Source organism: Chiloscyllium plagiosum, unplaced genomic scaffold (assembly GCF_037043375.1).
Source record: "Chiloscyllium plagiosum isolate Xiang-an unplaced genomic scaffold, Cpla_swu_hap1 HiC_scaffold_26, whole genome shotgun sequence".
Lineage (NCBI taxonomy): Eukaryota > Metazoa > Chordata > Chondrichthyes > Orectolobiformes > Hemiscylliidae > Chiloscyllium > Chiloscyllium plagiosum.
Genome location: NW_028270164.1, coordinates 36,782,700 through 36,801,229, shown reverse-complemented (window position 1 = coordinate 36,801,229; position 18,530 = coordinate 36,782,700). Strand labels below are relative to the sequence as shown.

The window sequence follows — 18,530 nt, the reverse complement described above, 5'->3', positions numbered from 1 at the left end:
GGTTTAGCCTGAAAATAAATCTGAACTATTTTAGTGTCTAGTTTCAAAGTTCCTGGCTCCTGTGTGACTGACGATGTGATAGTTAATTCTAATAGATTAGAATTTGTGCTAACTTGCATTTCTCAACTAAGGGGGCTAAGCTGCATGCCCATCATAGATGGGTTTTAACTTCTACTGTTATGAAGGTGTAGAGGTGTACTGTACCTATTTTGAGAGGAAGCTAGCAAGGACTGATTGAAAGCAGTGTGTCTTGAATGAGATAAAAATGTAACACTTGGTCGAAACAAATTGTGTTGCATGGGGAGGGGGAAAAAAAACTTAAAATCAGTTTAAATTATGCCCCAGATACCAAAATCCATTTGAATTTGAATATTACTGTTTGGGATGACATCATACTAATGAAGTGTGAATTTTTTTTGTTTTTTTTGGGGGGTATAAATCCAGACATCTTGAAGTTAGGGGGAGAACTACAAAAAGCAGCCAGCAAGCAACCAATTGCTAACAGTGACTCTGAAAGGTAAAAGTCTACAGGAAACTTCAGCAGAACACTAAAGTCTACCTAGAGGAATGTGCAGAGCAAGTTCAACATCTGAATACTATACTGGGGTTTGGATTTTTTTTTTTTTTGCTATAAACTAAGGGGGAATTTATCAGACTAGTATTGTAGAGTGGGAGGTAACAGGTGGGTTTAAGAGAAAGGAGTTGTCATTAGTGGCTTGCATGTTCTCTGTTGGACTTAGTCAAAATTTAACAATTTTATTCTTTAAACAGTGAATTCTGGGATATTCTTTGCCTCTCACTGTGACAGAATACAATGTGAGGTGAGCTTCTGTGTTGGGTTTAAATTGGCATAGAGGTGTACTGTCTTCTAACAGAATAACTAGACAAAACACTTGCTGACTAATGCAATGTCACTGGCATGAATGCAGAACTTTCTGGTGGGGTGGGGGGGAGAAAAGAGGTTAGGAAGGAAAATTGGTGCCAAAATTTAAAGTATTCAAGTCCCAAATTTTGGCATTTGTTGCTGGTAGTTGGGGGATGGAGGTTTCAGAGAAAGGGAAAGCCTTGATTCTCAAACCAGGAGTGTGTTTTGGCTTCAACAGAAATGGGGAGTAAACTCACTCTGAAAAGAGGCTGGTACTTCATTAATTGTAAAAACAAAACTTTGTGCCTTGTTTGTAATCATTGTGTGACCTATAACTTGGGTGTGTCCAGAAAAGTACCCTTTTTCTTTGGAGCAGTTCTTCGTGCTCTGTATAGGCAGAAATTCACAATGACTTGTGTTCTTTGCTCATTCTACTAGCACCAGCTACTCCGATAATATGGTTTCAAAGATCCTCCTCTGGGAAATCTTGTATTCTATAAGCTTCTAAGCTTAATGATCTTTTTTTATTTCAGGCTTCAATGATGAATACTACATAAAAATAAAACCTAACGAGTCTACTTAGCCTGGAAATCTGACACACTCTAACTTTGTACTTCACTTGTTTCAGTTTTTATTGTATGAAATCTATTTTGAGGTGGGAACATGTATTGTGATAACAGTTTATTTCACTGATGTAAACTGGTGCTACTGGAGAAATTGGTGGATTATGTAATTCTGGAACTCTGCCATTCAGAAATATTAGTGGCATACCAAACTCTAATGCCATGTGCACAAACTGAATTTTTTTTTGTGGTTAGGCATTTTGACCTCTTTCTCCCTACTTGTCAGCTATGTTCCATGTACCAAGTGCTGAAAGACTCCATCTGTTCATAGTTCTTTTTTTGGTTTGTTTGCAGTGGCATGTAAGAAGAATCTCGACAGCACCACATTAACTGTGCATGCAGACGAAATCTATTGTAAAAGCTGCTATGGAAAAAAGTATGGACCCAAAGGCTATGGTTACGGCCAGGGTGCCGGTACTCTGAGCATGGACAGTGGAGCAAGTGTGGGAATAAAACCTGTGCAGTAAGTGAAATCTCATTTCCATAAATTATCAGCTGATGCAGTCCATGTTTGTCATTCTTTGTTACCTTGCTATAGGCAAGGTATAGTCAAACCCCAGAACATATGATTCAGACAATACTGTGATTTCTTTATTTTTCTCTTGCTCCTGCCATCCCATCACTATTGCCAACTTGACTATAAGTTTGTTACCATAATGGCATATCACTTATTTTCTCCCTGGCAGCGGTCCCATCTAGCCTGTGGCAAATCTTTTAGTTTTGGGCTATTAATTAATATATCAAACTGAAGTGAGCATGTTTGTCATTTTTGTTAATTTTGAATTGTTTATACCTCAGCAGTCCTTTTTTTTTATTTTATTTTAAAATTCCTTCCTTCTTTCTGCCATGCAAAAAGACATAGTAGCTCAGTGGCTAGCACAGCTGCATCAGTGCCAGGGAGCTGGTTCGATTCCAGCCTCTGGTATCTGGACTTCACACAGACACGGGAAGGATATGTAGATTTCCTCTGGTGCAAAGGTGTGGGTGAGGTGGATTGGCCATGGGGGAGTGCAGGGTTACAAGGGTGGGGTGGGTCTGGGTGGGTCAAATGGCCTGCTCCGACACTGTAGGAATTCCAATTCTTCTAATCCTGAACAGCAGGGTCAGAAACCAGGTTGGGATTACTTCCTGCTCTTCAAACTCTACTGGAGAAAATAATTTGGGTTTTAATTCCAAAATGAAGGCGACTGAAAATGGGAGTAGTGTCCTTGCAGATGCCAATTTTATAAAGTGTTTGGAGGGGCAGGCTGCACAAAGATTAGGCTTGGTGCTCTGAGACTTCATTATCATTCTGTGTAAAACCAATAATGGCTCTTTCCACCCCAGCACGTTTTTTTTCCTATGCCACACAATTTCCCTCTTGCCAGTATTAAGTGAGTAGACTCTGGACCAATACTGAGGTTAATTTAGTGAATTCCTCACTCTACATTTTTATTTCCAGAACTTTTTTTTTTATTTTTCTCACCCTCTTCAAAGCATTTATATGCATTTTGAAGCTATTGTTTATGAACTGACTAGCACCTGGCTTTGATAATGTAGGTTGTGAAATCTGGAATGCAGCATTAGTCTTTAAAGATAAAACTCTGGCTGACTGCAAATGAATAAGATTTAAAGGATAGTAGATTTAAATAGACACTTCTGATGCATTTATCTGCTTTTTGTGCATGATTGTTCCAATTTTTGAGCCCAAAAGATAACTAGTGTTTAAGTATTATCCCAGGACCAAATCCAAACTAGTGTGCTACTGTCCCAAAAAAGTAGGCTGAGACCGATGTCTGTGTTTTGGATGCTCCTTCACTATCACATTTGGGTTTTGGGGGTGGCTAAATTCCAACATTTGCAATTATTTCCATGAATCATAATTATACAAAATGGTATCTATCCCATTTTTTTCCCTACCCAGCGCACTTGTGCTTTGCATCCAATTTGAAGTAAAATGTTTGATATTTGAGTTGCAGATATTAATGGTATGCACCTTTTTTTTAAAATAGATTCCGTTAGGGGGTAAATAAAGATCAAGTAAATGCACTGTTTAATTCAAAAATAAAATCTCAAGGAGCTCTACTTTGTGTAGACCCTCTAGCCAATGAGTACAGTCCTGTACTTGTGAACTGACTAAGTATAGGCCATTTGGCCCCTTGAACATATCCTGACCTTTTGATAACAACATGGCTGATCTAATTATGACCTCAACTCCTCGCTCTCTCACTCTCTCGCTTGTCGTTTACTCCTAATGGCCTCATCCAGACTCTAGTAAATGCTCCTTAAATGGGACCCAGTTAGTTCCACTCTCTGGTGACTGTCTGTGAGGAGTTTGCATAGGTTTCCACTGGGTGCTCCAGTTTCCTTGCACATTGAGGATTTGCAGGTTAGGTGGATTGGGCAATTCAGCATGCCCATGCTTTCCAGGAATGTGTGGTTAGTTGTTAGCCATGGGTCATGCAGGGTTAAGGGATAAGGAAGAGGGTTGGGTCTGAGTGGGATGATATTCAGAGGGGTGGTGCAGACCTGTTGCCAAATGGCCCTTTTCCACACTGGGGATTCCATGGAATCCTACTCCGTCCAATGTCAAAACAGTCAAATCACCTGTGAACACAAGCTGGTACCAATGCAAAGCAGTCCCAACCTTCTAAGGATACCAGTTTCATAGCCTTTACTACAGAACAGTACAATCTCTAATCCTATTTGCTGTCTCACGTTGCCATACTTTCACTCGTAGTGACAGATTCTCATTTACGACTTGCTGAAGTCTGTCTCTTTTTTTTTCTATTTAATGACACTTTTTTAATATAATCCTATGAATTTGTGATTCAGAGTACTTGGAATCCCTCTATCTGTTCTACACTGTTTCTCTATTAAACATTGCTTTTCTGTTCTTTCTGCCAAGTAGCACAGTTTCCATTCTCCTACAGTTTATACTTTATCTGCCAAACTTCTGCCCACTTGCTTGATCCATCTATAATCCCACTGCAGACTCTGTTGTCTTCAACTTGCTTTCCTAGTTATCTTTCGTCACAGCAGATCCAGCATCCATGTAAATGGCTGGAAGCCAGTACCATCAAATCTGACTCATTTGCCTCTTGGCTTATTGAATGCTGGCAATAAGCAGCATACTCTGAATGGCTACTGTGTGACTTTGCTAGAAAGAAGTTGGCATGCTCAGATGCTGTGTGCTGATTTTTAGTGGGTCAAACACTGCTACATATCCCAGAGTGAGTATGGATTGGCAACAGTATGTGGTATCTTTTTAAGATGGTTCCTAGTCTTCCCCCTTGAATGCTGTCAAATGACACCCCTCCACATCTGCATTCAAAATTTGATTTTCAAATGAAGATTGTGCATGTGATGTAGGATTCCTATTTGCTTAGTGAATAGCCCTGAGATGGGTAGATAAGCTGCTGTCTTCACTTGTAGAACCAGCTGAGCAATACATCTGATAGCTGTAGGTCTTGCGTATTGGAGGATGTGGGATATGCCCTTTACTCCACCTTCCTCAAACATTATACCTTGCTCAAATTAGGAACTGCTAGTTGCCCATTTGTTCAAGTGATAAACAAGTGGCAGTTGAATACTGTCCCCTCACTGAGTCCCCAACCAAAATTGAGAGATTGAGCTCTCTAGTCTTCTAACTGCTAGTGATTTGATGCTAGCCTTGCAGCTAACTTATCTCCCCTCTTTATTTCTGGGAGGAATCTAGCAGTCTTCAAATAATTTTTTTCCCAATTGCCAGCTATGACAATTGAAGTGTCAGCATTTGTCGAAAGTGAAATTTTCACATGCTCAGTATGGCCTTTTGTTTAAATATTGACCTCTTGCATGAAGTGGACTTTATGGTTTGAAATTTAAAAATATTCAAATGGAGAACATCTCCATTTGGGGGCAAAGATTATAACAGGTTAAAAAGGGCTACTTTAACATGACATTTCCTCAAGGACAACTAGAGGTGGGCAGTAAATGCTTCCTTTGCAAGAGAACAAATATAAGTTACACTTTTTTCTCTTTTTAAAATAAACCCTACTAACTTGTGATTCAGTACCTTGGACCCCTCTTTCTTAGTGCAGCCTATGATTCCTTTGTCCCATGATTGATTCTTAAAAGCTGCACCAGTTCACTACAAACTAAATTGTACTCAGTATGGTCGTTTCTGAGCTTTGTAATGCTGCTGTTTTACCTAATTAGTCTATTCAAAACTTGGCATGCTGTAGGCACATTGCAGGAGTATTATGCATATTTCTTTTTAATTGGAATAAATCAGGATTTTTTTTCTATTAGAACAATTCAGCCTCTAACAGGGTTTAGGGTGTTTTTTGGCTCTCCTGTGTTGAGTCTGCTGTTGATATTATCAACACCAGATAGCTGAGTGCAGGATGGTATTGATATTTTAGTTGAGCAAGCAGAATAGTGGCAAAAATGACTTCAGTGAGTAGATTAAATTTGAGATTTAAAAACCAAGCAAGAGAATGCAAAATAAAATGGGAGGGTAGTGAGACCTTGGCATGCATGTCCATAGGTCCCTGAAGTTGGCAGGAGAAGAGGGTAAAGTGGTAAACAAAACAAATGGGATGTAATCTTTTTAAGTCAAATGAGGTATTCGCCACAAATGTAAGGATCAATTTGCTAGAACAATGTAAATACTGCTTAGGCCACAGCCTAGTCATCATATAACCAAAAGGATATTGCCCTGACATTGCCAGGACATAAGAAGGTTTGGATAAGCAAGGATTCTTAAGGTTGAGGTGTGACTTTAGCAAGGTGGACAGAATGAATGATGCATTTGGATGATGTGGTAGGGAAGACTTTTTTTTTTCACAAGCAGAGCGGTCTCACTAGGGGTCAATGATAGGATTGGAAGGACCATGAGAAATAGTTTCTCTCTCAGTAGGTGGTAGGTTTCTGGAATTAGCTGCCCAGCTTAGTGATTTGAAGAATGAAACCCTTGATTCCTTCAAAAAAGGCATTTGAACCTATAAACAAAGGATTATATGCTGTGAATTGGGATTAGATGTGAGCAGCTGGTTCATTCAGACAAGATTGTTTGTCGTCTGACAGTTTTTCTATGGCTTAAAACTATGTCCAAATCGGGAAGTGAAATAGTTTTCCATGTCTCCGTTTGGGTTTCATGATGGTTGACGCAGCAACCTTATAGCAATATTCCTTGGCTTGTTCTAGAAGCTTTTTTCTTTTAAGCTTTCAGACTCCGCTGCTGAACTTGGTACCGCTTACAACTTTTACTGTGTGCTCGAGCTCTAATGCATCAGTTGAAATGAGAGTACAACAAATCAGAAGTAGCCAGGCAATTCTTGGTGTAGCCTATTGACCCTCTTCATAAATCCAATGGGTCAATGATTGTTTACCCTGCTTTAGCTGTTAAGGTATGACCTACTCTAACTTGTCAATTTCATTTGGCCTTTACAGAGCTGCGACTCACTGCCCCACCACTAATGTCAATGAATCCAAATTTGCTCAGAAGTTTGGTGGTTCAGATAAGTGCCCTAGATGTGGACAATCCGTTTATGCTGCTGAGAAAGTTATTGGAGCTGGCAAGGTAATGTTTTCTGGTAAATAATTATTTTTATACCATACTAGATTTATAGTTGTGAATACAAGACCAAGATGATCTTTTTCTCTCTATTAATATCCAATACCATCCTTGTGGCTTAAACAAGATAACATGGATGGGTATTTTGTATTCAATTTCTAAAAATTCCACTCTCCAATTGAGGATGAATGATGTTAATTGATGTCAATTACCTGCTTTTCAATGTGTCTTTATGCTACAAGACACCACCCTTACCACATCAACATATGTGCACATGCTATGGGCAGCACTTACATGTTGCTGTTTAATTTGTTCTATCTTTTTTTATTTTCCAGATAATTAAGTAGCCAGTCAAATTTCACTGTTAGGCTAAAACTACAACGTGAGGAAATCCTCAATCCAATGTAGGGACCTAATTAGTATTACTCTAAGGGTTAATATTAAAATTTGAATGTTTCCTCAGCACTGAAGGGCTGCTGTTCTCAATTTTATCTTTGGATGAAATCTAGCAGTAACAACTTTATTGATTTTTGACTACTATTAGTGCATGGAATCCTAACTGAAGAATTCTAAAGTTTATTTCTAAGTGTCCAAGATCCAACACCTACAAGAATAACTCATTGTATTTAAGAATCACTCCTGGGCTACATTTTATAGTATTGGTAACAAACTTTAATTTTTCTTTAGACATTAGGACTAACTTGAATAAATCCAAACAGCTAAGATAACAACCTATTTTGTTTATGACAACAGATTCACTTAAATTCAGACTCCTATTTTACTAGCACTTGCATATTTGATCATGCAAATAACACTAGCTTTCTTTTTTGGTTTTTGTCTTAGCTGTTTTTTTTTCTAGAGGTTCTTTGCCCTTGGATCTTGATTCAATTTATGTCAAAGCTGGCCAACCTATTGATTTGAATAAAGTGTATGCATGCAATACAGCTCTAAAGTTATAACAAGTTAACAGCAGTATGGAAATGCCCATAACACTGGCACATTGTGGCTGTATCTTAGCAGAACAAATTTCCACTTTTTTTTATAGACATTTATCTTTCTCAATTTGAAAACAAACATCTTTCTTTAATTAACTTTATCACTTTAATATCTTGGCATTCTGAGGCTTTTTTTTTGGCTGGCGTCTCTAGATGTTTGACTAGATGCCCATAGCTTCAAGGTTTCCTAAGTGTTCCTGTACCTTTTTTGTTTTTTTGGCAAACACTTCACACCTGTTTAGTGTATTTAAATGATTTAACTGTCATTAAAACAACAATAGTGCTAATACAACTGTTTAGTCAAATGTTATTTTAAGTTTATTTAATTGTTCTTTGTTTTTTTTTTTACTCATTGACTTTGACTTTGCCTGTTTGTAGGCTTGGCACAAACAATGCTTCCGCTGTGCAAAATGTGGGAAGGGCCTGGAGTCTACAACATTGGCTGACAAAGATGGCGAAATTTATTGCAAAGGTTTGTTTTAATTCCTATCCACAAATACAAAACTGCATTTCTTGATTTTGTGGAATTAAGTTTGATATTCTGGACATCAGTCCACTGCAGAGTTGGATATTAGTTAAAAGCAGAATTAAGATATAATTCCCATAATTGAAATTTCCAATTTTGATAAGATGTTTTTATTACCAAAAAATATCAAGATTCTGATATTCCTGCCTGACCAATTTTTAACATTTTGTGTCCTGGAGTAACATGCTCAAATTGGACTTGATGTTCTTGCCCTGTTAAAGATCCTTCAAAATAAGGATCTCCATTTTGGTAATGCAAAAACTACACGTCCCCTGCAGTCTTGGGTTACTTTGTTTAATATGCAGTTCATGATTACATGAACATTCTGATCGTTTTTTTTCATGATTTGTCAAATTTGCTCAAGCAATATCTCCAACTTTAAAAACTAAAGATGTTTTATTTTATTCACACTTTTTTTTAAATCTGGATTACACAATATAAAATTAGATATTGTTTAGTTCAGCACAAGGCAAGATGTAATTCAATCCATCTAATGCAGATGGGCATTTACTACTTTTTTTATTGGAGTCTTGGAATTTCTAAGCAGAATGCAAATCTACAAGTTTAAGACTAAGTTGCTACGTAAGTGTACAGGTATGGCAACCAATCAAGGCAAATGGAATGTTGGCCTTCAAAATGATTTGAGCACAAGAGCAGTGATGTTTTGCTGAATTTATAGAGCCTTGGTAAGACCACACCTGGAGTATGGTGTGCAAGTTTGGTGTTTTATTTTTGGTCTTAAGATCTCTGGTTATGGAGAGTGCAACAAAAGTTTACCCACCTGATATCTGGGATGGTAGGACTGAGCTTAAAAAGAGACTGGATAAATTAGAATTTATATTCGCTTTAGAAGAATAAAGGGGAAATCTCAAACCTATTAAACTCTTAACAGGACTAGACCAGGAAAATGCAGGAAGGATGCTGTAACTGACCAACTCACCCACTTTCTTGCATGCATCAGTCGAAATGGGGATAAGCCATTTGAGGTGGAGATGTGGAGAAATTACTTCCACCAGAGTGGTGAGGCTGTAAAAATTGTCACCAAGCAAATGTGGCTAAAGCACTACATCCTTTCAAGGATAAGATGGATATAGTTGTTTGGGGCAAAAGTGGGAACTGGGTACAGTTGAAAGATTGCCCATTAACTTGAAGAGCCTGCCCCACTGTTCAGCATGCTAAATGGCCTACTCCTCCACCTATCTTCTGTTTTATGTTCAAGTACCTGAAAAATGATTAGTAATTCATTTTTTTTAGTTTCTTAATTTTTTTTTTTTATAATCCCACCATCCAATTTCAAAAGTATGACTAATCTATCAAAAGGTTCCACAGATGAATCAAGTGACCATTCCTCATGAATGAAGTTGGACAAAAATCTGGTTGTAGGTGGGGCTGGGCATACACTAGTCATACAACAAGGAAATCGACCCTTTGGTTCAAAGTAGTCCCACTTGCCTGTGTTTTAGCCCATATCCCTGCAAACCTTTCCTGTACCAGTCCAAATGTTGTAACCTACCTGCATCCACCATTTCCTCTGACAGTACATTCCACATGAACTATTGTTTTTTTAAAGTTGCCTCCTCATCCTTTTTTTAATAAAAAAAAAAAAATCTTTTCCCCCTCTCCTCTTCACATGTGACCTGGTCTTGAAGTTCCCCCACCTTTAGGAAAAGAGACTTGCCATTCATCTTACCTATACCCCTCATGATTTTGTAAACCTCTAAGGTCATCCCTCCCCCTCCTACACTTCAGTTGGGGGAGTCCCAGCCTCTCCTTAACTCAAACCCTCATTCCCAGTAATATCCTGGTAAATCTTTCCTGAACCCAGTCTGGGAGACGGTGAGGCCTGGAGATCAGAAGAGTGTTATGTTGGAAAAGCACTGCAGGTCAGGCAGCATCTGAGGAACAGGAGTCAGCATTTCGGTTGATTCTCCTGCACCTTGGATGCTGCCTGATGTGCTATGCTTTGAGTACTACACTCTGAACCCAGTCTAGCTCCATATCCTTCCAATGACTGGGTGACCAGAACTGTACATAGCACTCCAAAAGGAACTTCACCAATGTTTTGTACAACATCAACATAATGCCCCAACTCCTATACTGAGCATTTAGTAGACTTGCATTCACTGCTGCCTTAACCACGGTGTCTACGTGCAACACAAATTTTAGAGAATTATGTACCCAAAACCCTAGGTGTTGTTCAATTATGCTACCCAGGGCCTACTATTAACCATGTAAATCCTTAATGTCTTCTGAACCTGTTTTATTTGCTTCACTGGGCCTCCTTATTAGGCAGATTTTCAACCATTTATGAAAAGTATGCCACTTCCCAACCCCCAAAATTTGACTGCAGTCTTTCTTTCTTCACCACTTTTGAGTATTTTATTTTCTTAGTTTTTGCATGTTGTACTTTATTTTAAATGATTATTTGACAACTTTATGTAGTTCTTAACTTGTATAATTTTTTTCTATAGGTTGTTATAGCAAAAACTTTGGACCCAAAGGATTTGGCTTTGGCCAAGGAGCTGGAGCACTTGCCAATACCCAGTGAAGTATGGTGAAAAGTCTGATCCAGAAGCAAGCAGCACTTAATATCTGTGTAAACCATAGCTACACTATATGTGCTGAATTTTGATGTTCCCTTAACAGTAGATCATGTAAACCACTATTATAAACTGCACATTTTTCTAGAATTTCTATATTGCTTGCCACAAACTGTTTAATGTCTGTATTAACATCACAATGATTACCCTAAATCCAATGACTAGCATTTTTTAAGGACAAAGTGGAAATAAAGGCTAATCTAATGTTAGTCCAGAAACTTAACTTTAGTGCATTGAATTCAATAGTGAAGATTAGATACATGGGTATTGGATTTAGATTTTTGACTATTATAACTTTTGCCTTCTAAGTTTTTTTTGCTGAGCACCATTTCACAATCAAAATGTAGACAAAACCTTTTAATTTCAATTTGTCTTTTTACTGCATGTTTTTGACTTGTCAATGTCATTGAATTGGCATAGTAGTGTGGGTAAATCTTCTAGAAAACTTGGAGAATCCTCCTTTTTTATTTTTAGGCCAGCTCGGATCAACTTCAGGTTAATCTGATTTTTTTTTAATATAACTGGTAGTTTGTGCGGGTGAAGAAGGTTCCTCCCCAAATGGAGGGAAGTTTTCATGGCTGTGGGGAGTTTAAAATGACTGAAATTGACAATAGGTAATCTGGTAATCTGAGAAGAGGGATTGAGGATTTGAGTGAAGAACCCCTCTAATTTGACTGGTGGGTTGTGAACTAAAAATCCAAAAAAAAACAAATGCTTCTGAATTTTTGAGCTAGCAGACCTGTTTTCCCAACGCGTCATGAATTTGTGAGTATCTTTGCTCTCCTGCTTCTCTTTCTCTCCCCCTCCCCACAATCCCTGTGGTCACCCTTATGCACAGTGGGAAGAGCATCTTGATTGAAACTGGAAAGGTTTCCATTTTTGAAGTTGCAATGAGTGACTGACTAGTTTGATCTGGGCAATAGGCTATGAATGAATACTGACTACTTGGATGAGGTTTCATTCCCTAGAGAGGAATGAGGGGAGTTGTGAAGAGTTGACCTGAAATATAGTATGCAGGAAAATGTGGACATTTTCTATATGGGATTAGCTCCTAAACACTACATGACTTTTCACCAACCTTCAATCTACTTATCAGTGTTTGTCATTATTTGGGGAAAAAAAAGACTATGCTTAAAATAAATAACTATTGAGTGCTGAGTTTACTTGAAATTTCCACAAAATCTACTTGTTTAGTGTTGTGTATAACTAGTGACTATTGTAAAATTTGCCCCACTGTTTTTAGCTGGTAGTTTAATGATTTAAAATACTGATACAATCACTAATGAGTGAAACAGTGCATAGCTGCAAGTGTTTTCCAAAGAATCTTTTAAAATCTGTAAGAAGATTCATTTTGGTTAAATTTCTTTTATTTCCCTTCAAGGAAACAACAGGTTATAAATCTAGCCCCAAACAATTAGAATCATAGTATTCTTATTCATGCAAACTTTTATTAGCTGTATTGTAAATTAAACCTCAATTGTATCTTATTTCCTGCAGTAATAATAGAAAAATGGGTGGACAGTATCTTTTTTTACCCCTGGAAGAAACTAATTTTGATCAGTAATTTGGTATACTTCTGTTGCTAGGTTGTTTAATTTTTTTTTCCACATGCATAGAAGCAGTGGGTTTTCAAGTCTCTCGAGGTTTGAGCCAACTGGATCCCTCCCATTGCAAAGAAAATCTTTGGTTTATTTATGTCATTGAGTTTTAGTTACATATACTGAAAATACCAAGGACCAACATTTCAAAGCTTTGTGTCAAGATAAATTCACAGGATGAGAAGGAAAGACTTTATTGTGTTCAGTATTGTGTGCTGTTATGATCTCTAACATTCATTAATGATATTATCTACACTTTTTGTACTCTAATCAATTTTTTAGTGGTTCATCTTGGGTGGTAATCTGGCAATCTTGTACAATATTGATTACATTAACAATATAAATGGATGGGTGCCATCCTGTCAGTTTTCTGATCTACCCCAGTTGAGCTTCTACCCAATTATTTAATAGTGTTTTCAACAGTGCCAAGGGCTTTAGTAATCTATTTCCAATGTCAATTAACCATGTTAAAGATGATGCCTTTAAACAGGAATTGTTCTTTAAAGTATTGGCTTCCTGTATTTACTATTATGTGCTTATGTAACCAATTGTAAGTGAACTAACAAACTGTTAACTAACCTTCACTGCCTTTTTACAATCTTCCAAATTAAGTATTAAATAAATGTTACTTTTGCCTGGTGATTTGGTAATTCAGAAAGCAAAGTTGTCTTAATTCTTTTGTATGACCTCAGGAGAAAGGATGGACAACCAGATCCAGCTTCATTTAAAGTACCACCACATTGTGACATTCAACAGCGAGAGCACTGGTCTACTCTGGGTACTGATTTAGCAATAGTGGTCTGATGCTGACCATCCCCACTAGCAGGCTAATCAGCCTGTGATTGCTGTTGTTCTGAACATATTTATTTATTTTTTTGGATGTCCTAATGGGCCAATGATTTTTTTTTTTTGCCTGCTATATATTTTGGACCACTCTCTCCATTAGAACTTGCTTGACCTGGTGGGTCTCCCCTAAATGCTGGTTGTAAGTGATTTTTTTTTTTCCCCCTCTGTTAGTAAGTATGTGAGTATTTTCTTACTGAATATTATTTGACACCAACACCGCCAAACTGTACTCTCTCTCACTCCCAAATCAATGGAAAGATGTGGATCCTGACAAATTTCAATCCTTTAAGTTATGGAGAGAGGGTAAAAGATTTTAGAAAACAATGAGCTAGAGGATTTTAAAAAAAAACTCCTCCTGCATCTACCAAGTTGTCTTTTACCTAGCAAACTGCAAGCTCCATGTGGGTGGAACAATTACAATGGCTACTGTTTACAGGTAATTTCTTTCTTGAAGTAGAAAACTAATGCTGGTGCAAATCTGGGGAGAAGAAATAATTAGTTGTCATGTACAATGGAGCTTATTGGATTGGCAACAAAGTGCTAAGATTCCATTGGTTAAAAGGTGTCTAACCAATGGGTGGATTTGTTCAGCAGGCAGCTGATCTAATATTGCCAGTTGTTACCATTTTGAAGATTATTTTCCAGCCTCTAGTTTAAACCCTTTTTTGTACTGATTTTTAGCTTTAACTATTTTAAATATAACTGCAGCATCATAAATAGAACTGTTTCTCTCTGCATAAAACAAAAAATTTAAGTGAATATAAACTTTAAATTAATTGCTGCACAAAAGGAATCCCCAAGTCTGTTAGGTATAAGGATACTGTAATTTATCTTATTTTGCCTGTTTCCTGCCTGTTATCACTTGATTTTTATAGCTTATTTGGACTGTGCTAATTAGTAAAGGCAAACTATTGAAATATTTGCAGTTCAAACTTTCACTTTTTTTAAGTCAACATTTTACAGAACTAAGATGACCTCCAAACAGATCCAGTCTGATTTCTAAAGTTAGATCCACTCTCTGCTTGTGTATTAAAAAGGCTTAACTACATAAGATGTTAATAAGCATGTGCTTTGGCCATTTATTTCTTTTAGCTAAGTTTCCCAAAATGACTTCCTGTGCAGCTCACTGTTAAGTTTCATAACAGGAAATTAGTAACCAAGAGGCTTCTGTTAAGGTCATTATCATCAGGAATTCTTGTAATGAAACATCATTCAAATATGACTGAATTTACACATGATCACCGTGACTTTCAATGTCCCTGGGAGTGTTTGCAATATCTTTTAAACTGTTAACAGAACTTTTTTTCAAAAAAAAATTGTCATAGCACTAACAATGAAATAGCTGCATTAGTTACTGAATTGGTGACAAATGTAATTTATAATACAATGAAATTTGGAAATGCTTTTTGTAGCAGCTGTTCCTTGTGTTTTAATATGCACTGGAGTGGATTTTGCATTTTACTTGACAACTTAGGCAAACAAAAGTGATCTTCCTGTGAAGAAATGGAAATCTTTTCCAAATGCACAGTATTAAATAATTTAAACAAGCAGCAGTCATGGATTAAATGCAGCAGAAACCCTTTTATATTTTCCTGTAAAATGTGAAGTATATTGATGTCCTAGCTTTAAATTCATTTTAGTATGCTAAATATTTCAATTTGAGTGGTCTTCCTTATTAGTTGATTCACACTGCTAATTTACCAAACTTCCTTGATCCTTGGGTTAAGAGTATTGTCCAAAGATAAGAGGCTGAATTAAACTTAATTTGAAGGATGATCTAATTGAAATATAAGATGGTGAAGGGGCTTGACAGGATGGCTATGGTGATGTAGTTTCTCTTAAGGGGGAGTTTATACCAAAACTGTGCACTTTTAAATTAATAAATTATTTAGTACTGAAAGGGAGATATTTTCTAAAAGGTTGTGAATTTTTGGAAATCTCCAGAGTTTTGAAGATTACAATAATTGAATATTTTAAGTTTTTTTTTATCCCATAGGGAGCAGGTGGGAGAATTAAGCTGGAGTCCCAGATTAGCCATGATTGTACAGAATGGTGGAGTAGGCTTGTAGAGCTGTATAGTCTCTTCCTGCTCCATTTTATTCTGATTATAAGTATCTCCCCCTCTATGCGTACGCGCATAGAACTGATCAGCTCAGGAGGAAATTGTGAGTGTTTGACTGACTTCAGAATAGCTGTGAAGGTCATGGAGATGTATAGCATGGAACAGCTCCTTCAGTCCCACTTGTCCTTGCTGACCAGATATACTAAATTAATCTAATCTAGTTCCGTTTACCAACATTTGGCCCATCTGACCTGCTGTACCTTTCCAGCCCCACACTCTTTGACTCACTACCCTCTGTGTGGAAAAAGGTGCCTCTTGGGTCCCTTTTTTTTGAATCTTTCTGCTCTCACCTTGAACCTATAGCGTCTAGTTTTCTCGGGGGGGGGGAAAAAGAAAGATCTTGGTTATTCACCCTATCTATGCCCCTCATGATTTCATCAACTTCTATAAGGTCACCCCTCTGCTTCTGCTGTTTCAGGGTAAACAGCCTCACCCTGGAGCTCCAGAGCTCCAAACCTCCAACCCTGGCAGCATCTTTGTAAATCTTTTCTGAACCCTTTCAAGTTGTACAACATCCTTCCAATAGGAGAGAGACCAGAGTTGCATGCAGTATACCAAAAATGGCCTAAACAAAGTCCTATATAGCTCCACTATGAGCTCCCAACTCTTACGCTTAATGCACTGACTAAATAAAAGCAAGCATACCAAACGCTGTCACCATTACCGTATCTACTTGTGACTCCGCTTTCAAGGAATCATGAATCTGCACTCAAGTCTCTCTTTTTGGCAAATGTGTGCAAACACACACTCTCTCTGCTGCTGTTTAACCTTCAAGCTGCTGGGGCATGGATATATGTGTGTGTTGTAACTGCTGCTGTTAACTGTGGTGTCCCAGACCTCCAATCACTGCCATGCTCCAGGGGCCATGACTGGGAGACAGCAGCACCGTGTGGCCAGAGAATGGAACTTGTGGACACCAAAGAGCTGAGTTTCTTCATAATCCTGCTGCTCTTCCAATCACAGTACATTCCTTCCCCCATATTTACTAATGATAGGGTCACTGCTGCAAAGCATAAGTGTCTTTATGGCTTCCTTGCAGTTTTGAGCACGACTGGGGGAAGAAAAGCAGCCGCTGTCCAGAACACCACTGCTCAAAACCCAAGGAGGTGGAAGTGGAAGACGATGGAATAAGGTTGAAAGCTGCTACCTGGATAGTACCTTTCTCTAAATTAATGTAATATCATAAGCAATGCTAGTAACTTCAAAATAAAAACCAAAGGACTGCAGTTGCTGTAAATCAAAGGCAAAAATAGAAATTGCTGGAAAAGCTCAGCAGGTCTGGTAGCATTTATGGAGAGAAATCAGAGTTAACATTTCAGGTTGTGTGACCCTCCGAACTAGTTCGGAGTTAACACTAGGAACTTCAAGCCTGCTCACCATGCATCAACAGACTCATGAGCCTTCTCACTTGTCTTTCTGACTCTCATGTTACCCTCATGAATACCCAGGAAATCTGACATAATATGATTCAAATCATACATTTGAATTGAAATAAGTGCATACAAAAATTCAACTTCCTCATATTGTCTTAGTGCCCCTTCCATGTACCTTTGCCTATCTTAGTGTCCTTATGAAGTGCTACCACATGGATGGTAGAAAATTGCTTACATTCATTGGAGATGACAGGAGGTAGAGGAGGGCAAGTTCAAACACTGTAAAGTGTACCACCCTGGGCTAGCTGCTAATAAAGGTTCAGACCAGAGTGTTTTTAGTTAATACATTGATACCAAGGGGAACAGTGTGCACAGAAATGCACTGGTTGGACCAGATTTTACCAGGATAACTGGGGCAAGGGCCTAACCTTGAAGGAAGTAAGGAATGGAGTTATCTTTGCATCATCATGACCTTTTACTGACAGCAGAGAAGATGGAGAACAATCGTCTGCAGAGAGTCTGCTCTGCCATTCAATCACCCCCATATTCCTACCTTCACTCCATGTCCCTTCAACCCATTACTGATTAAAGATCTGTCTAACTCCTCCTCAAATTTACTCACTGTCCCAGCATCCACCACACTTTGGGGTAGCAAATTCTACAGATTCATTAATCTTTGGAAGAAGTAGTTTCTCCTCAATGTTGTGGTTCTGTTCACCACGCTGGGAATTTGTGTTGCAGACGTTTCGTCCCCTGTCTAGGTGACATCCTCCGTGCTTGGGAGCCTCCTGTGAAGCGCTTCTGTGATCTTTCCTCCAGCATTTATAGTGGTTTGTATCTGCCGCTTCCGGTTGTCAGTTCCAGCTGTCCGCTGCAGTGGCCGGTATAGAACATAGAAGAATACAGCGCAGTACAGGCCCTTCAGCCCTTGATGTTGCGCCGATCCAAGCCCACCTAACCTACACTAGCCCACTATCCTCCATATGCCTATCCAATGCCTGCTTAAATGCCCATAATGAGGGAGAGTCCACCACTGCTACTGGCAGGGCATTCCATGAACTCACGACTCGCTGAGTAAAGAACCTACCCCTAACATCTGTCCTATACCTACCCCCCCTTTATTTAAAGCTATGCCCCCTTGTAATAGCTGACTCCATACGTGGAAAAAGATTCTCACTGTCGACCCTATCTAAACCCCTAATCATCTTATACACCTCTATCAAGTCACCCCTAAACCTTCTTTTCTCCAATGAAAACAACCCCAAGTGCCTCAGCCTTTCCTCATATGATCTTTCTGCCATACCAGGCAACATCCTGGTAAACCTCCTCTGCACCCGTTCCAGTGCCTCCACATCCTATAGTATGGCGACCAAAACTGCACACAATACTCCAGATGCGGCCGCACCAGAGTCTTATACAACTGCAACATGACCTCAGTACTCC

General features: G+C 38.4%; 1 protein-coding gene across 1 annotated transcript in view; it reads left to right on the top strand.

Moving 5' to 3' along the window:
• LOC122562943 (cysteine and glycine-rich protein 1-like) overlaps nucleotides 1–13,388 on the top strand; it is a 29,898-nt gene extending 16,510 nt beyond the window's left edge. The window contains exons 3-6 of the mRNA XM_087973626.1: nucleotides 1,783–1,951; nucleotides 6,904–7,033; nucleotides 8,401–8,494; nucleotides 11,020–13,388. Of these exons, the coding sequence (XP_087829752.1) occupies nucleotides 1,783–1,951; nucleotides 6,904–7,033; nucleotides 8,401–8,494; nucleotides 11,020–11,096 (470 nt within the window). The 3' untranslated portion in view covers nucleotides 11,097–13,388. The remainder of the gene's footprint in view (nucleotides 1–1,782; nucleotides 1,952–6,903; nucleotides 7,034–8,400; nucleotides 8,495–11,019) is intronic.
• The last annotated feature ends 5,142 nt before the right edge of the window (nucleotides 13,389–18,530 follow it).